The following is a 25,703-nucleotide window of genomic DNA, read 5'->3' as shown; positions in this document are numbered from 1 at the left end:
TTTTTTAAAACTACTGGTTATAGTTTACTAAATTGATTTCATGACCAACTGATGGGGACTGCAACTTAAAGTTTGAGAAGCCCTTAAGTCTAGATGATCTCTCTTTTTTGTACAAGATAATGTTTAAACCAGAGATGTTTACAAAAATTTATTTTATATAGTTATTATCAGAAATATACAATGGCACAGAATGAAGTTCACTGATAACTGAAAATTATAATAGGAGAAAAATCTATGAGGAAGTTAAATTACATTCCTTTTAATCTTCCCCAAATCTAGGCAGCAACTCTATTGCATTGGTGAATGGGTAAGACAACGGCTCTCACTTTGTCTTCTGCCAATAAGTTGTCATAGTGTTCCCTGTACGTATCAAGGTCTTCTTTGGCTTTCTGGATGGCCTCTGAAGTCTGGTTCTGTAATAACACCAAGAATAGGCAATTGGAACTAAATTTTTCAGGATAAACAAAAATATTGGGGATATTAAAAATAACAACAAATTTCCTAGTATAAGATAAATGTATCAGTGGAATATCCATTACAGATAAGATTTGTAGAAGAAAGTAAATCAGTTGGAGATTTTGAAAGAACAAACATCTAATCACCTGTTTCTAAGTATAGCCAGGCCTGCATGTGAGTGTGTTAAGTGACTAAAGGAAGTATGAATGATGGAATTGCACAGTCTTGGGATTCACATGGAGCTGGCTTCTGAGAGACTGAATATATAAACAGACAATGGCCAGACTATATAGACAAATAGGACTCTGACCCACAACCCCTGTAGCAACTAGCCAGGAAGCTAAACCATATCCTCAGCAGCGAGCAACCCCAAACTGCCAGGACTTGGTCAGTAACTTTCAGCTTTCCTAATTTTTGCCGCCATTTCCAGTTTAGGACCAAACAGACAAAGCCAAATATGCTCCCCAAATTAATCACACAGGTTGCCTGCCTTCTAATTACCTTGCCCCTGGCTTCCCCATGCCAACAACTTCTAATCAGGGTGCATCTGAAGCCCTCTCTTCTTTATTATAAAGCTTTCCCACCCCCTGCCTGCCTGTGAGTGTCTGCCAAACACAAGTGATGGTGGCTGAACCCTTACTATACCAAGCTCTGACTAAATAGTCTGTTTATTGTCATCTAGATGGTCTTAATTTATTTCCACAGTTCCAATTCCTGCTGTTTTACATTCTAATGGGTGACTTAGGCATGTTACCAACTCTCCTCAACTAGGAAAGAAATCCAGGACCCTGCAGGGTTGTTATGAGGATGGTTGCATTTAGAAGGTGCTTTACATATGCTATTTAATAGACTGTTAGCAAAAACTAAGTTCATATGTCATATATGATACTCTAAATCATTCATACATAAATGTTCTTTATTAATACTACCAATAAAAGCTGACACCTTTTGAAAATTATTATGTGATAAGCATTTTGCATTCATTGTCTCTTTAATAAGACTTATCTATTCAACCCCTATTTATTAGGGTTTTTCAGAATATGACAGCTTTTCATTCTATAAGCTAACCTGTTACTCACATGCTTAGTAAAACGTAGGGTTCCAAATGATCCAGAGAAGACAATACTCCCAGAGAAGAGCTTACAAATAGCTTAAAATATTCTATGTCTTGTCCAAGGTCCCACAGCCAGTCAGTAGTTAGAAGCGAGTCCTTCCAACCATGAAGCTATATTGTCTCATTTTATACATCATATATCATATCAAAGTTACACAGTTCTTTTGACTAAATGGTTACAGACACGGAATCACATAACTTCATGAACAGACTACAGCAGGTGCTTTCATCTGACCCTGGAGCAAAGTCCCTGGCAGGGAGCCAAGGAACACACACAGCTAAGAGGGATGTGCAAGAAGGGAAGGGCCTAGGTGTGTCAGCTCTGGTTATACTCAAGATATCAGATACTGTCCTTACTTTCTCCGCCTGCTTCTTTATAAGGTAGTTGTTTAGGAATGCTTCTCTGGAGCTTATTTCTTCATCCAACAGCAAAGAAAAAACGAGGTTATTTATTTTCAGTTCCTCCTGTGGAAATATTTCAAAAGGTGGGGAAGATGATCACTACTTCTGTTTGAGAAATGATTTTCTACTGAGGGCCACAGACTTGGCACTCATCAAGCAGATTCATGACACACAAATAAGAGAAATTCTTTTCAAGGAAAAGGGAATATAGACAGTTGCACTAACTACTCAGTTATTTTACCTTTTCCATCTTTTCATTGTAAGGTGAAATATATATACAGAAAAAATACACACAACAGCGTATAGCTTGAGTTATAAAGGTAAAACACCCTTGCAATCACCACACAGTTCAAGAAATACAGCTTCCCCTTCCATGTGTCCCCTTCACAGTCTCAACCCCAGTAATAGCCACCTTCCTGACATTCATAATAATCACTCTCTTGTGTTTCTTTATGCTTTTATTACCCAAGTATATCTCTAGGCACTAGAGCATAACTTGCCCATTTAAAAAATTGCCACCTGAAAAAAAATCTCTTAAAATCCACAGATTCCCTTCCCTTCCTTTCCTTTCCTTTCCTTTCCTTTCCTCACATTTACTTGTAGTTTTACCTAATCTGGGTTTTGCTAACTGCACACTTCCGGTGAGTTCATCAGTATCCTTCATCTCATGTACTGCCTGAAAACTGGCAGCTGATCAGAGGCCTGATCGGACCCATGTGTGATCCTTTTGGCAATACCGTAGGTGATACTATGTCCTTTGATCAGGAGACACATACTATTGTCTGCTTTTTTGTGATGTTAGTAAGTGTAGACACTGCATGCCCAGGCCCATTAATCCATGGAGAGTTGTAGGATGGTGATATTCTATTTCTGTAGTTCCTTTTTTTTTTTCACTTTATTCATTAAAACTCCTTTGTAAATACACAGATGCTCCTCCTTATCTGCAGTGTAGTTACCTAGTGGTACAATTCATACAGGAAGGCAGAATCAATTCTTGACACTCTCTCTGTCAGTTTTCAAATAATGAATTGGTTGTTATCGTCTGAAGGTGAACGATAGGCATTTTTCTTTTTAAAATACCGCAAATTCATAAATTTAAACAACTTTGGTGGGTTTCAGGTAATTGCAATGATTATCATTGTTGAATCTTAAAGTATTCCCTTTACGGGAGCTTTTAAAATTGGCTCCTGAGTCCTTTGGATATTATCTGGTAGTCTTTGATAGTTTCCTCATTATTTTGTATGAAAAGATGTTCTAAGCACATCTTTTTAAAATAATAGCTTTATTAGTATATATTTCATACAATTCACTCATTTCATATAAGTCACTTTTCACCCATGTTGTAGCACATGTTAGTACTTGTCATTGCCAAATAATATTCCATTATATGGATAAACCATATTTTATTTATCTATATGTAGTCATTGGACATTAGGATTGTTTCTACTTTCTGGCCATATGACTAACGCTGTTCTTATGCCTAGTTCTGGGGCATTCATTACCAATCTCCCCCGACCCAACTACCATATACACACTCCCTCCCTGTGGGCCAGTGGTTATGTTCATCTGTCTGTGGCCATGACTCCCCAGGAGCAGCCCCTCTCTCAAGGCTACAGCTCTTGCTGGTAGTGGTAGTAGCTCCCTTCCCTTGCCTCGTTAGATTTAGAAATGTTATGGGCTTCCCGCTGTTTCTGGTCTCTTGGCCATTCCTTGCTGTTTCCCTTAACCCTGCCCATACCTCAGTAAAGAGTCCCTGCATTAAACCCTCTTCAATGTAACTCTTTCAGTGTACCATTCCTATTGGGACCCCGAGGATAGAGACATCCTCCTAGAGGTTCCCTTATCTTCTTTCATCTTTTTTGGTTGACCCCTCTTGCCTTTAGAGACACATATAAATTTTCAAGATCTTGTATTTCTCAAAATATCATTATTCTCCTCTTACACTCAAATGATAGTTTGGGCAGTGTAGAATCCAATGCTAGGAATAATTTTCCCTTAGAATTGAAAGGCTTCACCCCTTGGTCTTCTTGTTTCTAGTTACTGTACACTTCATTTATATTCTTACTGTTGAATCAAATTAAGCCAGATTTTTCATTGGCTCTTTGGGTCAGATGGATAATTCATTCATCTAACACATAGTATGAGCCCAGCCCTTTGCTGGTTGCCGGAGATACAGGGGTGAACCAGACAGAGTTCATGGAACTTATAGTTTTGGGAGCATTAAAAAGTAATCTCATATAAATTAAAATTCAGTTGCAATAAGTAATAGAAAGTAAAAGGTCAGAGCACATACTAGGAAGCTCTAACCTAGTCTGAGGAACTGGCTTGTAAATTGGGACCTGAAAGATGAGTAGATACAGGTCAGGAGGCAGAGCCAGGAGGAATGGGCACACTGCTGTGCTCAAGGCACCAAAGGGAGTGTGGCCAGTGAAGACGGGAGGGGCAGAGGTGAGGCTGGAGCAGGAGCCAGGCCCACATGAGCAGGAAGGTTGTTGGTCTTTTTCCTAAGAACAGAGAGAGGCCCTGGAGGCTCCTTAAAATAAAAGTCATGGGGCATCTGGGTGGCTCAGTTGGTTAAGTGTCTGACTTCGACTCAAGTCATGACCTCATGGTTAGTGAGTTCGAGCCCTGTGTCTAGCTCTGCACTGACAGTTCAGAGCCTGCCTTGGATTCTTTGTCTCCCCTTCTCTCTCTGCCCCTCCCCTGCTCACACTCTCTCTCATTCTCAAAAATAAATAAATAAACATTAAAAGAAAAAGTCATGTAAGTAAAAGCTTTTATTTACCTGGTTGACAACCATCTCTGCCTTTACTCTCCTTTCAAAGAGTCTTTTCAAATGTTCATCAAAATTCTGTGTGCTTTCTTGAATGGAATTTTGAAGTTTCTTCATTTCTGCTTCTAATGACTGAAAGGAAATCAATAGCAAAGTTAATGTTTAGGAACATTAAATTCTGCAAGGAAGTGGTGTTCACATTTTGCTGCAAGGGTAGGGGAAGGACGGGCCTTCTGAAGTGCTCTGGGCCTTCCACTCTCTTCAACCAGAGATGTTCCATTTGGATCTGTTTAATATACTGTGAGTCTGAGATTTTTGCTTTAAAAAGATTATGCTGGAAAAAAAAAAAGACATAACTGATCATGGCTAATGATGCAGGCAGAATAAGGCCTAGTAAAACAAATTACAGCAAATCTTTCTGGAAAATTCTTACTCTCTATATATAAAACAGAAATTTCCAGGCACACAATCTGACCCTAAAAAATCTTGATTTTTTTTTAAAGCCATGATATATCTTCACGGAATTTTTTAGATTTTAAGGAAATAAGGAGTGAGTGTATAGATAAAGAGGTAGAGGCAGAGATAGACTTAGAGCTAAGCAAGAGCAGGTGAGTAGGAAACTATACATTTATATATATTTTTTTTCATGGAAAATACCACATTGGTGAATTTGTTTACTTTTTAAAATATAATTCATTGTAAAGCTAGCTAACATACAGTGTACCCACTGTTTTGGGAGTAGTTCCTTGTGATTCATCGCTTATATACAACACCCAGTGCTCATCCCAGCAAGTGCCCTCCTCAATATTTTAAAAGTTTATTTATTTATTTTGAGAGAGAGAGAGAGAGAGAGAGAGTGCGAGCATGTGCAAGAGGGACCAAACAGAGGAGGGGCAGAGAGAGAGGGGGAGAGAGAAAATCCCAAGCAGACTCCATGCTGTCACCACAGAGCCTGACGCAGGGCTCAGTCTCAAGAACCGTGAGATCATGATATGAGCCAAAATCAAGAGTCGGACGCTTAACTGACTGAGCCACCCAGGCGCTCCTAAACTTATATTTTTAAAGAAAACAATACCTGTAGTTCAATCCTAGACATACCATTACAAATAATTTTTATCTTTAAAAGTTTTTGTAACTTAAAATTTTTGATATGACTTTAAATTTACAGAAAAGTTGTAAGAATAGTACAAAGAATCCCCACATAGTTTTTACCAAATTAATCAAATGCTAATATTCCAAGGCATTTGTTTTATCACTTGCTCAATCCCTTCTCCCTCTCTCTCCCTATCTCTATCTTTTTCTCAACCATTTGAGAATAAGCTACAGACGCTCAAATACAGCTGAGTCATTTTGTAGACTGTCACTCAGTTTAGGTCTGTCTGATGTTTTCTCATGCATAGACCAGGTTATACATTTCTAGCAGGAACACTACATAAATCATGTTGTATCCTTCTCAGGGCACCACATGAGGAGACATGATGTTGGTTTGTTTCATTACTGGTGATGTTAACTGGTCAAGAATTGTCTGCCAGTGTCTCTATCATACAGTTGCTATTTTTCCATTTGTAATCAATTTGTGGGAAGATACTTAGGAACCATGTAAAAATCTTGTTCCTCATCAAACTTTTATCCACCAGTTTTAGCATCCACTGATAATTCTTCCTTGAATAAATTATTACTATGGTGGTAATAATACATTATTTTAAGTTTACCTTAAAAAGCTAAGTTCTATCTATGCTGGTTTAATGAAGTGAGAGACAAATTCTGGGAAGGTGATGGAGAGAGTTTAGCTAGATGTATAGAGGCCCTTGACACAAGGAGAAACACCACCCAAATTAAGCTAATGAAGCAATGAGGAAATATTAAAATAAAACAAATACAGAAAAAGCACACTTCAGGGCCAGTTTGTTTATCATAATTTATGACACTATCTCATAGGAATGGAAACATCCTACCGGTTATGGGCCCAGTAGCTGTGTATCCAGGCCCTGTGTCCCTGGACAATGGTAGCACCATCACATGGCCAAGGATCCCAGCCTACCCCTCTCTCCGGACAGAAAGGAACTTTTTCTAATGTCAGAATGGCCTTTTGCTCTGTGTTTCAAACACCCCACATTCTTTTCACTGCAGGCTCTTCTCATGTGCTTTTCCATCTGTCTGATCTCCATTCCCTGCTCTTCAACCTGTCATTTTTTTCTTATTCTTCTAATGTGAGCACCAAAGTCACTTTCTCAAGTAAGCCTACCTTGGGTCCCGTCTTAGGCACTATCTTGAGCCTGAGAAGCAAAGCCTGGAACGGGATTCCAGTGTATGTGATTTTGGGAGGGAGTGCTTTTTCAGAGACATCTGTAAAGGGGGGGAAGAGAAGCAGCCAAGGAAGGGGCAGAGGCTGAGCAACGATGTGCCCTTAGGTAGCCCAGCCTTTGCCTGATTCCCAGGGGATAAGGGTAATAGAGAGGTTCCACTGAGCTGTCCCAGTTTGGGTCAAGGGGGCTGGACTTTTGCATCCCCATGTCATCAGTCAGTCACAGGCTGTTCTGGATAACCTTGTCTGGTACAACAAGGATGCCCCCTTGATGAGCCAAGGGCAAGGTGCCAGAGGTCTCAGGTCTGAGTCTTTATCTGTAGCATGCATAGCGGTAAGGGGATGGGCACGCCAGCCTGTAAAGGGGGTCTGGTGAACAGCAGTGGCCCCAATCTCAGTCAGTGCCTCTGTGTTTACTGTCACAGATGGCACCTGGCCATCTGATTTATTGCATTGTAGTTAAATGACTATTTTGTGAATGTCCAGTTAATATGTAACTCCCTCCCCCCCAAGACAGCACCGTGAGGGGCGAGGGCTGTGTCTGTCTAGTCAGCAAGCGTCCCCCAGGATCTGGCACAGCCCCCAGCCCACAGTGGGAATCAAAGGAGTATTTGTTAAAGAATTAGGTGTCACTTTTCCTCAAACATCCCTGGGAAAATCTAATTTTAACTAAAAATGTCTGCATCAGGTGCTGAGAAATGAGAAGCAGGGAGATGGGAGATGGGACACTAAAGAGGAGGGTATGGATGAACAGTGCAGAACCCATGAGAACAAGAATTTCTCCCAGCCCTGGACAAACACATGGCTTGCAATTTAAGAAAGTATTATTGTAGTTGGCCAGACTACAGGCTCTTGAGGATGAAGGTGGTAAATCCCCAGGCCCTTGGTCTGTGCCTGGTACATAATAAGTGTCAATAAATTTATCGACTCATTCAAGAAATATTTATTGAGTGCCCATGGATCAAGCATAGTTCTCAAAACTTGAAATATAGTAAAGAGCAAAACAAACCAGTTCTCTTCCCTCACATTACATTCTAGTGGAGGAGGCAGGTAATATATACATGAGTGCAGGGGAAGCAGGCCAGGTGGGGATGAGCACTCTGGAGAACACCAGAGCAGGGTGTGGGGGACAGAGTGGGACTAGTGAGGAGAGAGTTTGCCATGTTATTTAGGGAGATGAGCTGACGACCAAGTAGAGATCCAAAAGAGGTGAGACAGCGTGTGGTCAAATGGGGCGAGAGCACCCCAGGCAATGGCCACAGCATGTCAAGTGTCCATGGCAAGAATGAGCTGTGAGTGTGGGAGTCAAGAGTTCACTGGGGATCCATGGAGGTCCGCGAAGCCAGTGCAGTAGACACACTTAAGGATGGGGAGAGTGATGGGAGAGAATGGGAAGGGTACAGATCAGGGGAGGGGAAGAGCAGGGAAACGGATGCCATAAATCAGGTAAGAAATGACACTATTTGGATTAGGGTGGCAGCTGTCAAGGTGCCCAAAGAGGGGCCCCTGGCAAATCATAAAGAAGGGACTTGAGGTGCAATGTCAGGCAGTGCTGCTTCTGGGGAGAATGAGGCAGAGTGGAAGACGGAGGTGCCTCCAGGAGACTTGGGGTAAAGGGAAAGAAGGAAGGAAGAAGTGAACATTAAGGGTTCTGCAGAAACAAAGAAAATCATGAAATCAGAAGACACACTGGCCTCTTCCCCCTGAAATAAGAATAGTCCTACACGAAGAACTTTATATCAAATTGATAATGTCGTCCACACAGAAGGGAAAAAGAAGATTCATCCAAACAAATTCTGAATATAATGTGCAGGTGGCCCACCCTCAGTGGATATATCCTAAGAACAAAAAGAAGTGCAAGGAAATCTTAAAACCTACCAAGAAGTTTTGCTTTTTGTAGAGGCACTTTAGGCATATTGTAGGACAGAGCAAATGAATAAATACATTTATAGTTGGGCAACTAGGGTTTGCGCCGAGAAAGGAGATCTAAATACTATGTTGGAATTGGACGTAATAGTATGAAGTTTCATATCATTTTATGTATAGTATGATGTTTTGATACCATATATATATATAATTCAGGAGAAAAATATAAAACACAAATGTGGCAATATTAAAAACTGGAGGGTATAGGTATATGGTATATAGACAGTACTACTCATGTAACATTTCTGTACATTTGAATAATTCTAAAATAAAAATTGGCAAATTTAATCTGGTGTTAGGAAAATTTGTGGAGGTATAAAATGAAATAAGATTTGCCATGAATTGATAATTGTTGAAGCTGGATGGGGGGGGGTCATTCTACTATTCTCTCTACTCTTTCATATATCTGATATTTTCCAGAATACAAAGGCTTTTCGAAAAGATCGGGAGAAACTGGAGACAGTGAACACAGATTTTTCTAGGTTTTTTTTGAGGAGACGCTGGGCAGTGGATTGAAAGGAAAGTGAGGTCCAGAGAGTTATTTTTTCCTTTTAGCTTATTTTGAAGTACATTCAGACTAACTCAAAAGTCACAAGGATCATAGAATGAATTCCAGAATCCTCTTCAAAGGAGTTTTTTTTTTTTTTTCTCTTCTAAAAGATGAGAGACGTATCCAATGTATAATATTACAACATGTGTCTATGCTGAAGGGAAAAATTGATGCAGGAAAAAGGGGAAAACTGCAGGAGTAACAACGTTGAATCGTAAGGTGGTAGGGGATTGGGTGCACAAGTGAAGGACCAGCTCGGGCAGATGCAAGGCCATTTCATCCTTAAGAGACAGAAAGGCAGGAAGAGTCTATGGATTCTAGCGCAGGCAGAAGATAGATGTGGAGGTGGAAGAGTAAGGGAAATCTCTTCTAGTTGCTTCTCTCCTCCCAGTGAAATAGAAAATAGGGTAAGAGTGCGTTGAAGAGGTCAGGTGTTGGAAGTTTGAAGACAGGGGAGAACATGTGACACAGTCCTCTAGGATCTTGCTACTTAAAGCACAGTCCTCCGACCAGCAGCAGCTGCCACCAGGTTGCTTGTTAGAAATCTCAGGATCCTACAGGTGTGTGGTTTCGAAGGGGTACATGCACCCCAATGTTTATAGCAGCGCTATCGATAGTAGCCAAAGTATGGAAAGAGCCCAAATGTCCATCCGTGGATGAATGGATACAGAAGATGTGGTACATACATATACAATGGAGTACTACTCAGCAATCAAAAAGAATGAAATCTTGCCATTTGCAACTATGTGACTGGAACTAGAGGGTATTATGCTAAGAGAAATGAGTCCGAGAAAGACAAATATCATATGACTTAACTCATATGAGGACTTTAAGATACAAAACAGATGAACATAAGGGAAGGGAAGCAAAAATAATATAAAAACAGGGAGGGGGACAAAACATAAAAGACTCTTAAATATAGAGAACAAAAAGAGGGTTGCTGGAGGGGTTGGGGAGGGGGGATGGACTAAATGGGTAAGAAGCTCAAGGAATCTACTCCTGAAACCATTGTTTCTCCATGTGCTAACTTGGATATAAATTATAAAAAATAAATTATAGAAAGAAAAAAAAGAAATCTCAGGATCCTTCCATTTCCTCAGAATGACAGAACTGAATCTGCGTTTTTGACAACATCCCCCAGGTGATGTGGACTAAGCTAGGGGAAAAAGAGAACAGTGTTGCTGAACAGCTCTAAGGACCCAATAATGATTAAGGTCATTAGAGGGAAACCAGTCAGCAGGTGTAGGCACAGAGAAGGACAAGTACTGGCTTTAGTCAAGGCTGGCTTTTACCCACTGAGTGTGACCAAGGAACAGGGAAGTGGGGACACAGGCAGCAGACTAATTTCACAATACGAGACCATGCAATAAATGCCACCACCTTAGGCATCTAGAGTCCCCAATGCCTTCACATTTTTACTGCATTCAAGACTGCTCATTTTGGCTTTTTGGTAAGTCCTACCTTGGGATGAAATGTTAGGGCACTGTTAGAGGACTGCCGTGAATAAAAGCGGGAACAGGTTAACAATAGGTTTAAAGAAGTTGCTCATGAGATACAGCCACTATAAAGCTGACAAACTGTCCTGCCTGAAATGATGGTATGGTTTTACTTTCTTCACAGAGGAATAAATTTTTTTTATTTGGTTGTATACCATCAGCTTTTATATCCCTATTATAATTGTAAGCAATTTTAATGTTGGAATGTTTCTTGGTGATGCAAAGAGATAAAAATAGAACTGCATTGCAGGTATCTCAAATTACAACTGTAAACTACGTGCTGTGTTGATTATGTCATTCTTTTGTCAAGTCCTTTCCTTGAGATTGAGAGCAAATCAAGCAAGAGTATTACTAAACTGAAACAGATGTAGAAGATAGAGAGCAGTGCCTACAATATACTATAATACATGTTCACTAAACATCTTAAGAATTAATGGAGGACCAAATGAGTTGTATCTATGTGGGAAATATTGAAATCAATAAGAACTTAAAAAAAACACAATCATTGCAATATGTTCTTTCTGTTTGAAATTGTGTTAACTCTAAGTTTATCTCTACCCACTTCCCCTAAGTCTCTTGAGAATTTAAGCTGAAACACTATCCTGGAGCTACTCAAGATACTGAGGGAATAAAGAACACTCAATTTTAAAAGATACTGAAATGAAACTTGGGTGGGGTACATTAATTCCTTGCTCTTCTGACCTTTCTATATTTCTCTCTTTCTTCATTTAACTCTTTAACTTTCTTCTCATATTCTTTAAATTGTTTCCTCTCTTCTTCAGACCATACAGCATCAGGTTTTGCCATGAAAGCAGGTTGAGGAATCACCTGAAGATATAAAGGAAAGCATATACTGTGCCTCAAACATAAATATAGCAGTACAGTGAAGGTTCAGGGTTATCATTACAGTTTAATTTTTTTTAATGTTAATTCATTTTTGAAAGACAGAGACAGAGCACAAGCAGGGGTGGGGTGGAAGGAGAGGGGGACACAGAATCTGAAGCAGACTCCAGGCTCTGAGCTGTCAGCACAGAGCCCAACATGGGGCTCGAACTCACCAACTGCAAGATCATGACCTGAGCCGAAGTCAGATGCTCAACCGACTGAGCCACCCAGGTTCCCCATCATTACAGCTTAAATAAAGAGCCCTGGGATGCCTGGGTGGCTCTGTTGGTTGAACATCTGACACCTGATATTTAGCTCTGGTCATGATCCCAGGGTTGTGGGATTGAGCCCCACATTTGGATCTGTGTTGAACATGGAGCCTGCTTGGTATTCTCTCTCTCTCTCTCTCTCTCTCTCTCTCTCTCTCTGCCCCTCCCCTGCTTGAGTGCACGCATGCATGCATGCTCTCTCTCTCTAAAATTAAATTAAATTAAATTAAGTTAAGCCCCAAAGACTTTTAAAGAGATACAGTTCTTCACATTGGCAAGATGATGGCCTGACACTTTAATGAAAGGATATGAAAAAATGTTACAACTATTTTTCTGTGACATAAGCGAGAGTGGGCAATTTGGGATGTACACCGATTCTTAAGTGACAGGTTCAGAGGTACATGTTGATATCTTCATAGCTAGAACTGGATCTGAGCTCCAGGGACACCTATGGCAGGTACCAAATGGAATGTTTCTTGGTATATCCAGAGAATTATGGGTGCAGCGTTAATCCTGCTTTCTATAGAGATAAGAACCACTATGGTTGCCTGTTTTTGTTCTTTTGTTTGCTTTATGTCAGATGAGAAGGCAAGCCTGGGGTTTCAAATTTCTTATTTGCCTGATGTGGTTTGTTTATGAGGTACTGTATATTTGTAGCTGTAGAATTTCTAAGACTCAGGTTATTATAGACAAGAATGATCAGATTTAAGTAGCTCTCTCTACCCCATTCTACCTTCCATAAGAATGTCCAGAAATCTCACCATTCTCAAAATATCTTCCTTCTTGACTTCCAGAACTCCTCCCATCATGTCCATCAGGGCTCGGTGCCTTGTGTCAGGACCCTGGAAAAGAGCCAGGGTCAGGGAGGGCAGCTGAGACAAAGATCTGTCCCTCTGGTGGCACCAGAGGCGGCCTCCCACCCAGTGTTAGAATGACTGCATTTAGAACTGGGGAGGGTGGCAAGTGGCATGGAGGGAAGAGGAGAAGGAGGCCACGGAGATTCCAGTGACCTCTGATCATGTCAATTGCCTTGATATGTTTCTACAGTGGAGTACAAGTACGAGACTACTGAACCAAATTGGAACAAGAATCCCTAAAGGAAAGGGGGTCTTAGATATGTCTGAGCCAAACTGCCTACCCGTGTCAGAAGCCATTGCTCCATTTTACTGGTCACAGAAAATTGCGTTTTGTTTTTTTGCCATGGATTAACAAATCTGTGAGCTGTAATCTGAAAGAGAAAATGTAGTTTCCTGCTGTTATTCTTACAAAATTCAAAACAAACCTTCCTTCCACACATCAGGGAAGAGGTTAGAAGGTACCAAGAAGATAAAGGAACCATCCAGATTTCACAACCCATTTCCTATTTGGAACAAAGATGAGATCTAGAATGAGAGGCTTGGGAGAATTGATTGCTCCTTCTCTATTAGCTCTCAAAGCTGTTCTCTGCCACTAAAGAGATTATAACAGGGATCTGATTTAGAGGAGGGGGCAGGAGGAGGGTTCAGAGAAGTGTCCTCTAGGCCAAACCCTGTAGGATGGGGTTCCTGAGAGACCAACAGCTTGGAGTATTCAAGGAGTCGTGGGAATGCAAGTGTGGCTGACCCAAAGCAAGATGGTGAGAACAGCTGAAGAGGAAGGGGCTGGGGTGGGCAGACAGGAAGAGGCATGTTTCCTGAAGTGAAATGAGCAGCCACTGTGGGGTGTGAAGCAGGGGAAGGACATAAGTTTGGCTTGTAACAAGCTCACTCTCCTCACATAGAAGGGATTAAAGAAGAGGTTAATTAACCACATACAAAGACTGCCCACAGCAAGACCTTGGTGAGAGCGGCAGAGTAAAGTCCTTGCTATCACCATGCTCCAGGGTTTTTGATTACATGGTGAGGGTCTGGTTCTGGAAGAAATGATATCCTTAAACAAGTACAATGGACCTCAGAGGTAAGGATGTGTTCTGAAGGATAATAAATTGGGTTCAGACTGCAACTCTGTCATTTACTAGCTCTGTAACTGTGGTCAAACTACTTAAACTCTCTGTGCCTCACTTTCCTCACCTGTAAAAAGGAGGTAATATTAGTATCTACCATATAAGGTCTTATAATGAAAAATTAGTCTCAATCTATTTAGGGCACTTAGAATGGTATCTGGCTTTTAACAGGGGCTGTATAATGTTTGGTATTATTTCTAAGCAACACTATTACCTTTTTGTCCCAAAGTAATCAAGCTGTTTTCATATGGGCAAGGATTTTTTTTTTTTTGGTATTTTCTAGCATTTCTTACTTTTTAGAAATAAAATATGGTTATATTTTAATTGTTTTCTTTAAGCATTTACTTGTAACCACCTGGGGCCAAACACCTTTTAAGAAGGCTGCCCAACCTTTTGGGATGAGCACTGGGTGTTGTATGGAAACCAATTTGACAATAAATTTCATATATTGAAAAAAAAAAAAAAAAAAAAAAGAAGGCTGCCCAGTGAGCCCCGTTCCTCTGGTCAGTGCCTTAATGACCCAGATAATTCCTGGAGCTTCATCAGCCTTTCTCCCACAGCATGACCCAACCTTCTTTGGTACAGGTACCAGACCTATGCTGGGCTAGGGACCTCTTCCTAGGCAAATGTGGAATCAGGACTAAGAGATTCTAGTTGGGATCAGTTGTTTGCTTAAGTGGGGAGAAATAAAGTAGAAGCTGCTGGAGGAAGGTGAAAGCAGAGAGAAGTGAGCTAAGAGATAAAGAAAGGGTACTTCTTGACTCCCCTCAAAGTTCCAGCCTTTGGCCCCTGCTTCCTTCTAGGCTTGGTGTCCAAATCTTCCCTAGATTCCATAGGATTCACAAAAGAAATTCTCATTATTGCTGAGGCAATGTCAACTGTTTTTTTTTTTTTCTTGTGACCAAGACTGCTACCTAATATAGTCACTTCCAGTAGTGTGCACAAGAAAATGAGTAACTAAGAACATGGGGGAATGTTGTGAGAAAGAAGGGAAGGGATGACACAGGTAGTCAGTACCTCTTTGTTTTCCACAACAAGGGTTCTCTCTGGCTTCTCGCAATCATCAAATTCTGGTTGCCAGACCACTTCTTCTAAGTCCAGATCTAAAATAATTTCTTGAATTCTTACATTTCTTTCCTTCACACGTGCAATTTCAAACTCTTTTTGTTTATATGCAGCATCAAACTCATTGTTGAAAATAGTTTTCACCTTGTAAATGACATCCTGAAATAGCAATATGATACTGTGAACACATCACATTATATGGTAACATGATCTCATGTTTTTACCTTCCCACCAAATCAATTTACAAACTCTCAGCAAGTTAATCATTCTTTTAAATTTTTTTTATTTATTAAAATTTTTAATGTTTTATTTATTTTTAACTTTTTTTTAAACTATGAAATTTATTGTCAAATTGGTTTCCATACAACTCCCAGTGCTCATCCCAACACGTGCCCTCCTCAATGCCCATCACCTCCCTCCTACCCCCCATCAACCCTCAGTTTTTTCTCAGCTTTTAAGAGTCTCTTATGGTTTGGCTCCCTCCCTCTCTAGCTTTTTTCTTCCTTCCCCTCCCCCCATGGTCTTCTGTTAAGTTTCTCAGGATCCACATAAGAGTGAAAACATATGGTATCTGTCTTTCTCTGTTTTATTTATTTTTGAGAGAGACAAAGACAGAGACAGAATTCCAGCAGGGGAGGAGCAAAGAGAGAGGGAGACACAGAATCTGAAGCCGGCTCCAGGCTCTGAGCTGTCAGCACAGAGCCCAACTTGGGGCTCAAACCCATGAACCATGAGATCATGACCTGAGCCAAAATTGGATGCTCAACCAACTGAGCTACCCAGGTGCCCCAGTAAGTTAATCGTTTTAAAAGATGGTTTATATTAAGTCATTTCTTGGTTCAATAACCCACAGTGGCAGCGGTAGGATTAAGGCAGTGATATAACTGTTATACCACACTCTACTTCCTGAAATGTTAGCCCTAACTCAATGTGCAGGTATGCTGATAAATGCTCAAGTAGGCAATGGGTACTAGGAGACTCTGGGCTATTCTCTCAACTTTTGTGTATGTTCCAAAAAAAATCCATCCTAAAATGTTTAAAAAGCAATATGTGATATTTATATTGGGAAATGTCTCTTCTTTGAGACCTGGTTTGGGGGAGATGTGGTAAGGAAAGGATGGCCTATAGAGATTGTCTAAAGAATTTCCCAGAAAAGCACAACTGCACACAATATTCTTTCTCTGTATGGTCAGGTCATTCTAAGGCAGGAAGGGGAGCTAAGCTGGCTAGCTGGACCTTGGCAGTGGGTCCAACTGGATTACCCCCACCTCTGCTGGTGAGTAGAATGATGGTCAACTCAAAGTATCCTTTATTTTACCATCAGAGTTCAATCTGTATATCTGTCCTACTGAAGATGAAACCATCAAAGCAGGTAGAAAAATGATCTTAACAGTTAAAACCAGAATTTCTCTTCAGCTGAAATTAACCTTCTTGTAGGAAAATGCCTTAACAAAACAGCAGAAAGGTGAGACACTGAGGGCACAGGTCAGCAGAAGCTGAGCAACAAAAGACATAATGAAACAATTTTGGATATAAATGCACAGGAATTTCAGGGTTGGAGGAAGAGAAGAAAAAAAATAGGAAGAGAGAGCAGAGTATCATGGTAGGAGGCTGGAACTCAAATTGCAGATATGGCTGGAGGACTTTTAGGAATATGAATGGCCATTATTAAATTTCAAACTATCCACATTAGTGCAATCTCAGTCATCAAATTTTCAAAACCCTTTGGTTGGCATATACAGATGTGTTCTGAGACTGACTGGTTTGGTAGAAAGTAAGGAGTAGGAGCTTAGAGCTTGTGGGATGCTGTACTTTATCCCTGAGTTCCAGAAGAGAAGTTATGGAAATCTTAGGGAAGAAATTGTGTTTCCCCAGGTTAAGAGGATATATAGATAAGCAATCACATCTTGATCTTACAAGGAGGTTCCAAAGGACATCTGAGTTACCTAGAAGATGGCATTCAAGGACCTATTTTACCTTTGAGATTACTGAAGTTCTAAGTAGAACAATGATTTGCTTGTGGTATCAGCCAGTGTGGAGTGTTCCTCAGAAAACCTGTTATCAGAGATCCCAGTCCAAATAGATGAAAGCAACACTTGTATACAAGTTCTGTCTGAAGAACATGGACACACGAGCCATCTGGATATTTCTCTATGTACTTTAAAGACATCATCTGATTGGCATTAGATTTCAATTTGAGCCTTTGCAAGACACCTCATGGGGAATTTTAGAGATTTTGGAGGATAAGGAAAAATTCACCTACTTTTAGTAATATAATTTGGTTGATTTTCTCCTCTCTGGAATGAAGTTCCAATTGGCCTGACAACAGAGAGGCATGTACCCCAAAATCAGTACTCAGACTGCCAAGCAGATAATTGGGCAAGTTGCTAGTTTTTACTGCCACATCTTCTTCCTCTTCTTCATCCTCCTCTTCACGATGCTTTTTAACCAAGGTAATTGCAGACTGAACCTCTACAATTTCCTTCCGTAGCTAAATATAGAAAAAGATGACACAGAAGTTATGCAATAACAAGAATTCTCGAAAGGGCAATTTTGTGACAACTTAATTTTTTTCAGTCATCTTAGATGTCAAATTGTCTTGCCAACAACTGAATTCAAAGTGTTGGGTAGATCCTGAAACTGATGCAGAAGAGGGTTAAGCCTTGGAAACTGATAAACTGTGGATAAGTCGAAAGAGTGAACACTGTCCTTGACAGTATGTAATATTTACATTTCTGACAGGATTACAGCTGTTTGTAAATACCTTGAGTCTTTCCTGACACCTAAACATTAAAAAATATACCTTTTCTTCATGTTTACAAAGGAACTTATTCCCATAGGACTGGGGAGTGTAGGTTAAGAAGAATTAAGTATGCCTTAATTTTATATTTCAGAAAAAGAATGGATGCAAGGTTCTGGCCCCATTACACTGACAGGGATGTGTGTTTTTAGTGGTCTGATAGAGATTGCTGCTTGAAAACAAAGAAACAAAAAGCTGGGATTGCTCTAGGAAAACCGTAATTCCACCAAAGTAGATACTATGCATCTTTGGACAATTACTTAAAAATATAATCCCATATGATAAGAGATGATAAAAAGAGCGGGGTAGATGAAGACAAGTTCTAACCAGAACAAGAACAAAACCCTAAATCTCATTGTTTAAAAGTATATCCTCCTATTTGAGAGCTAGCCAGTATTATATAGGATTATAGACTTCTTGACTTATTGTGTGGATTTAGCTCCTATATTTATTAAAATATATTCTACAAATTAACAGGGAATGAAAATATAAACAAGATCTAAACTTATCTTAAATTGTATCTTAACTCAGATCCATATGGAGACCCTAAAATAAAACACATCACTTATATAAATACATATATATTTAAAATTGTACTTTAAGACACTCTGTTTCAATCTTCTTTTGCTGCAAAACTCTCTTTAATTCTTTCAACTCTTCATCCGTGCGTTCTTTCATTGGGAAGTTCTCAACCACGTAAGGCATGTGAAAGCACTTGAAAAAAAAAAGCAGGATAAATAAATTTATTTGTAGTATAATTGTATACACACAATTGGAGTGAGAGATGTTATCCCTGATTAAAATTAATTCATAGGTTATCATTCATGAGTGAAATTGACAGTGGAAACTTTCTTTAAAATAAGACAACACAGGGTGCCTGAGTGGCTTAGTCAGTTAAGTGGCCAACTCTTGATCTCAGGGTTCCTAAGATCCAGCTCCACATGGGGCTCTGTGCTGACAGCTCAGAGCCTGCTTCAGATTCTGTTTCTCCCTCTTGCGCTGTTCCTCCCCCGACTGCATTCTCTCTCTCTCTCAAAAAAAATAAATAAGTAAATATTTTTAAAAATTTATTTATATTACATTAGTATTGGTGTAAACCTTGAGTAGAAATACTGTGCTTCAATGAAGGATTTATTTCTAGAGCAGTGATTCTCAACCAGGAGTGATTTCACTTGCCCTGTCCCCCTCCTCCCCAGCCCCCCAGGGACATTTGGCAATGTCTGGAACTATATTTGATTTTCACTAGTGGGAGTTTTGGATGCTACTGGGGCCTAGTAGATAGAGGTCAAAACATCCTACAATCCATAGGACAGCCTCTACACCACAGAATTAACCAGCCCCAAATGTGCCACTCTTGGGAAACCCTGTTTAAGAGCAATACTCAACCACAAATATGTAGGGTGACCATATATTTCATTACCCAAATTGGGGGGGCATATTTGAAATGAGAAGGGTGCTCTTAATAGTTACTCTAGGACCACAGGGATAAATTGGGACTTTTGGTCACCTTACATGAAGAGGAACATTGTGTTGGGAGGAATCTCAGTGAAAAAGCATAAAAACCAGACATTTAGAGGGCACAGGTAGAACTGTGGACAGTACTGTGTCTAGTTTTCCATCTGTGTGGAACGTGAATGAAGCGGCTTTTTGGAACAGACAGATAATAAGACTGGATGCAGGTAGTTCATAGAGGAAAGAGAGAAAATCTTCAGAGCTGCTGGCTTGGAGGGGCACAGGGACCGAACAGAGAGGGAAGAATGAGACGAGAGAAAGTGGTACATCCAGGTGGAATCTGGAAGGGCAAGGCATGCTCTGAATGCTTTTGTATGCATGCATTTTCTTAAAATTATTTAAAAGTTTTTTCCGCCATGAGACTCTCAATGAAAATTCTCATTGGCTAAGGTATTGTACCTGGAGTTCTATCTGTTACCTTAAGAGCTCGACCTTTCACAGCCATCGCATTCCAGCATTCTTCTTTAATAAGTTCAGCCAAATAGGCCTTGGCTAGGTTATGCATCTCTGCATCCTTTCTTATCTTGAAGAACATAAGTGAAGGGGAAAAAATACACATGAAAACGTGGCCTCTTGAAAAAATAATCTGAATTGTAAATTCACTAATCAGCCGTGGCTGCACATTTAGTGGTAGTGTGGGATCTTCTTTCCCCAAAGTTCTGGGTTGCCCTGTGTTCAGATGTCCTTTGGGAGGAACACTTTCCTGTCTCAACAACATTTCCTAGAGTTTAGTCTGGAAGCTTGGGATTCCCTTCCTTGAGGACCAGGGTGTCAACACAAACACCTCTAAAGGCAGGTAGGTCCTAAACGTGAGCCAGGGAGGTGTGAGGACACATGCGTGGCCATGGTGGACTGCGGAACTAAAGTGCACACTGGCGGGTTGGTACAGAGCTGGAAAGCAAACCCACTGTGCCAAGTGTTCCTGTTTTATTAGAGAAGCTTGAAAATGTGTATTTAAAAAAAAATTTAAATGTTTATTTATTTTTAAGAGAGAGAGCGAGTGTGGGAGGGGCAGAGAGAGAGGGAGACATAGAATGTGAGGCAGGCTCCAGGCTCTGAGCTGTCCGCACAGAGCCCAACATGGGGCTTGAACCCACAAATAGAACCATGAGATCACGACCTGAGCCGAAGTCGGACGCCCAACCAACTGAGCCACCCAGGCACCCCGAAAATGTGTATTTGTAATGAAACTACCAGATATCTAAATGTTGCCTTACTTCTTTTCAATGCATATTTGAAGTGCCAGTTTGTGAGCTTTGTCTTGGGGTCACTTAATTCTTCTAATTTTTATATCCACAATAAATAAATGCTCCATGGGGCGCCTAGGTGGCTCAGTTGGTTGAGCGTCTGACTTAGGTTCAGGTCATGATCTCGCAGTCTGTGAATTCGAGCCCTGTGTCGGGCTCTGTGCTGACAGCTCAGAGCCTGGAACTTGCTTCGGATTCTGTGTCTCCCTCTCTCTCTGCCCCTCCCCCGCTCATGCTCTCTCTCTCTCTCTCTGTCAAAAATAAATAAACATTAAAAAAAATTTAAAAAAAATAAATGCTCCATTTCTCTTGGGGATCATATGCTTGACCTTTTCTCATTTAGAAACATACACTATCTCAATTAGTTTTATCTGCTTAAGTCAGCCAACTGCTTAACACATAAGTGGTTAAGTATTCTTGTTTTTTTTTTTTTTTTTTTGATATGACTCATTTGCCTTTTATTTTTTTTTGTTTTTTTTTTTTTTTTTTTTTTTTTTTATGAAATTTATTGACAAATTGGTTTCCATACAACACCCAGTGCTCATCCCAAAGGGTGCCCTCCTCAATACCCATCACCCACCCTCCCCTCCCTCCCACCCCCCATCAACCCTCAGTTTGTTCTCAGTTTTTAACAGTCTCTTATGCTTTGGCTCTCTCCCACTCTAACCTCTTTTTTTTTTTTTTTTTCCTTCCCCTCCCCCATGGGTTCCTGTTAAGTTTCTCAGGATCCACATAAGAGTGAAACCATATGGTATCTGTCTTTCTCTGTATGGCTTATTTCACTTAGCATTACACTCTCCAGTTCCATCCACGTTGCTACAAAGGGCCATATTTCATTTTTTCTCATTGCCACATAGTACTCCATTGTGTATATAAACCACAATTTCTTTATCCATTCATCAGTTGATGGACATTTAGGCTCTTTCCATAATTTGGCTATTGTTGAGAGTGCTGCTATGAACATTGGGGTACAAGTGCCCCTATGCATCAGTACTCCTGTATCCCTTGGATAAATTCCTAGCAGTGCTAAGGTATTCTTGTTTTAATGGAGCTTGCTAAAAGATCTAACATGAAAGTGAGGACCAACAATCTTTAGTCCTTAGGATCCTCTTCAGAACCTCTTTTGCATTTCGCTGTGTTGGCAGAATTATCAGCAAACTAGCTAAGAATATAGCTCCCAGATTAGAAGATGTCTTGTTTATTCATTTGTGTTTATTTTATTCATTGTGTGATCAAAGGCTTTGTTTAATTTGTATTTTACTTCTTTTTTTATCCACTGAGTTAATGGCTAATACAGTTTTAAATTATTTTTTCCTTAAATGAACAGCTGTTTTGGCCTATCAGTTGTCAGAACCTGCCTGATTCCCAGCCCACCCAGCCCTCTCCTCTCTACTGCTGAGGCTATTTGATCAACCCCTCCAGACTGTGTTCAGGTTGTCATTACTGGGCTTTGGTCTTTTCCCTATTGTTGAGATCCTAGCCAAGGCTAACTAATCGCCTGTTCCCTTTAGGACTGGGATCCCTGACAGGTAGGTAGCACTAACTCTTTCCAGGGACTAGTATTCTGTTCCCAAATGTGCTGAAGGCCACCTGGGTTTAGGGTGTCATCTGCTAACACTGTTCTGTGCTGGACCATCTGGTTCCACTATCACATCTAATGTGGGGCCAATCTTTCTTCCAAGCCCAGAGCTAAAAAAAAAAAAAAAAAAGTAATAATATTGGGGAAACGAGTGTGTGAAGAGCCATTCTCTGCACCAAAGACTGCCTCAAAGGAGCAAAGAGGCTTCTGGAGAAATATGTAGGAATTTGATAAGCAGCAAGGAGCATCTGGACAGAGGCATGGGGTGGGGGGTAATCAGGGTGGGCTCATCAGTGATCTGCAGGTCAGCAGGCCAGAGGGGCAGGTTTGTGGGGCTGAGTGGTCCCACATTAGCTTGGAGAGAGAACCAACAATGAAGACAGGGCTAGGCACCTGACCCAGATGCACTACGGAGAGGTCAAGTGATTCTAGGTCCAAATCCTTAGTTTCCTCAAGTCAGGAAAACCGAAAACCTACCTTTTTTTGGATGGTTGCAACAATCAAAATAAATAACATTCAAAAAGCCCCTAAACTGGTGTCTATTTGCTATAATAAGAAAATGGGATGATTTCTAACAGCTTTCTGTTGAGTGTAAGAAAAGCCAAATTCTTTACAATGATGTACAAGGTCTTCAGAGCCGGTCTCTGCCCCCACCTCATTTCAAGAAGCTCTCTCCTTCCCCTGTGCTACTGCCTTTCTGGCCATGGTGTTTCTGGAGTAATCCAAGCCATTTCTGCCTCAGGACCTCTGTTCATGCTGCCTCCTTCGCCTGATATTCTCTTCCCCCAGCTCCTTGCATAGCTAGCTCCTTCTCTCCTTTTCGTTCCCTTTAAAATGGTCTTCTTTGACTGCAGAAGTAGATGCCCCATATCTATCACAGAATTCAGTTTGTTTCCATCATACAATATAGAGAGATTTGTGTATGGTCTGTCTTCTCCACTAGATTAGTGCCATGTGGGCAGGACCTATATTTCATAGGCATTGTATTCCTGGCACTGACAATAGTGCCTGGCACATAACAGGTGTTCAATAAATGTTGCAGAATGAATGGATGGATGGATGGATGAATTTTACCTCCTTGAGTCAGTCTGTGAGGTCCTCTTGGTACTGATTCTGTTATTCAATATATTTCCTCTCATTCTCAGCCTTATATCATTCACTAATTTGACAAATATGCCTCATTTCTGTATCTTTACCCCAGTCATTAACTTATTTAACAGGAAAGGGTCCTAGAGCACATCACTGGAGACCTCCCTCCTACAGGCATCAAATTATCAGCCTCTTTTTGATATAGTTGTTTAACCAACTATAATCCACTCAAATGTCCTTATATCCAGCAATATTTCCTTCTCTTCTTTAGGAAAAAAATGTTTTTTATACTTGCACACTCAAAAAGTTAAATGTACTGTGCAGGTTGAGAAAGAGGTAGCTTAAGAACATTCTGTGTAGGGGCACCTGGGTGACTCAGTCAGTTGAGTGTCCAACTCTTGATTTCAGCTCAGGTCACGATCTCATAGTTTGTGGGATTAAGCCTCACGTTGGGCTCCATGCTGACAGGGCAGGATCTGCTTGGGATTCTCTCTCTCCCTCTTTCTTTCTCTGTCCCTCCCTCACTCATGTTAGCTTGCTTGTCTCTCTCTCTTTCAAAATAAATAAATAAAAACTTAAAAAAAAGAGAACATTCTGTGTAAAACACAATTAGGACTTTTACCTAAAATAAAACCCATATGAGTAAACAATGTAATGTGACACAAAGAGATGCAAAGGCTGTATTAATAGAAGTATAGTATCTAGAAAAATGGAGGTTTCATTTTATGCTTTTCTGTAAACTGGACAGATAATAACTGGAATTCTTTTGTGGATGCCATACTCAAATATAATGAAATCATAGGGGAAAACGTATGACATATGATGAAGCTATTGAAACTACATTATATGATGGTCATAGGAGCTGGGACAGCTAGCTTAGACAAGATACAGAGGGAACATGGTAAGTGCTAATCTTCTCTGTTTTCAGAGTGGCCATTGAATAGATGATGCTTAAAGGGTAGAAGAATCAGTGAATAAAGGGAGAAGGATTCCAACTCCTGTCAAGAAATGGCTTACTAATCCAGAAGGTCCAAAGTTGGCATAGGTGGCTGAGAGGATTTCAAAAAACGTTCAAACATATGGTGGGAGATGGTTGGAATGGATGTCAGGAAAAGAGGGACATACATCAGATGTGTGGCTGGCCCAATCACCCCTTTCCCCTAACTCCCAAATTTAATAATTCTCTGACTCGTCGCACTTATACCTACTAGGTTTGCTTTCTTTGCATTGTGCTGGGGAAGTTTTTGTTTTGGTCACATTATCCTAGAAAAGTTCTCCTTCACATTTTCTTTTTTACTTCTTTCATTATGTTTCTTTATGGTGCTTAATTCAGATTTTTCCATACCTTTGCCACTTCTTCCTCATTTTCATTGTGAAGCCTTTCCAGTTCTTCAAGATCCAGGCTAAATTCCTTTTGCTCTAATTTTGCGATATTGTCTATTGCTTCATTTTCTTCCATCATAGTCAGAACCTGAATTTTCAGATAAGAAAGAATGGTGACAAGAATTAAACTTTATAGCCATGCTTTTCAAAGTCTCTTCAGATAGCAGTCAGTAAAAAAAAGAGAGGTCTTGTTTATCTAAATGTAACTATTGAGTAAAGCATTAGGTTATGGGCTTATTGTAGCCATTTAAGTTTTCAGCTTTAACCCTCATTCATCTAAAAACGACAACAAAAATGTGTAAATTCATCACTTCATTGAAAGAAATTAAAGAATTATTGATATTTAGGTGTGCTGATGGTATTGTGATCATGTGTTTTAAGAGTTCTAATCTTTTAGAGGTACCTACTTAAATAATTAAATGATATAATATCTGGGATTTAGTTCAAAATGATCAGAAGAGGGCACCTGGGTGGGTCAGTTGGTTGAGCCTCCAAATTTGGCTCAGGTCATAATCTCATGATTCGTGAGTTCAAGCCCCGCATCAAGCTTGCTGTCAGTGCAGAGCCTGCTTTGAATCCTCTGTTCCCCTTTCTCTCTGCTGCTCCCCTGCTCACATTCTCAAAATGAATCTCAAAAATGAATCCTAAAAATTAATAAACATTTAAAAAATGATCAGGAGAGGGGATAGTGGCTGAGGATATAGATGAAACAATATTGGCCAATGGATTTATTATTTTATTATTCTCTCTCCTTTTATATTATATTTGAACATTTCCAAAATAAAAATTGTGTTTAGAAGTTTATAACTTCAGGGAAGGCTGGGTGGTTCAGTCAGTTAAGTGCGTGATCTTTATTTTGGCTCAGGTCATG

General features: G+C 40.2%; 1 protein-coding gene across 2 annotated transcripts in view; it reads right to left on the bottom strand.

Annotated features, from left to right (window-relative positions):
• The window catches only part of CFAP43 (cilia and flagella associated protein 43), a 121,429-nt gene that overhangs the window by 16,508 nt on the left and 79,218 nt on the right, over nt 1-25,703 (bottom strand). For both annotated transcript variants that reach the window (XM_030335032.1, XM_030335034.1), the window contains 11 exons: nt 24,795-24,920; nt 19,953-20,057; nt 18,620-18,736; nt 17,486-17,713; nt 15,175-15,381; nt 13,315-13,404; nt 12,938-13,018; nt 11,725-11,850; nt 4,758-4,877; nt 1,928-2,035; nt 327-413 (listed from right to left, as the gene is read on the bottom strand). In XM_030335032.1, coding sequence (XP_030190892.1) covers nt 327-413; nt 1,928-2,035; nt 4,758-4,877; nt 11,725-11,850; nt 12,938-13,018; nt 13,315-13,404; nt 15,175-15,381; nt 17,486-17,713; nt 18,620-18,736; nt 19,953-20,057; nt 24,795-24,920 — 1,395 coding nt within the window. The remainder of the gene's footprint in view (nt 1-326; nt 414-1,927; nt 2,036-4,757; nt 4,878-11,724; nt 11,851-12,937; nt 13,019-13,314; nt 13,405-15,174; nt 15,382-17,485; nt 17,714-18,619; nt 18,737-19,952; nt 20,058-24,794; nt 24,921-25,703) is intronic.

This window comes from Lynx canadensis, chromosome D2, assembly GCF_007474595.2.
Source record: "Lynx canadensis isolate LIC74 chromosome D2, mLynCan4.pri.v2, whole genome shotgun sequence".
In the NCBI taxonomy this organism is placed as follows: Eukaryota; Metazoa; Chordata; class Mammalia; order Carnivora; family Felidae; genus Lynx; species Lynx canadensis.
Note: the sequence above shows the minus strand (reverse complement) of the source record. Positions and strands in the feature narration are given on the sequence as shown.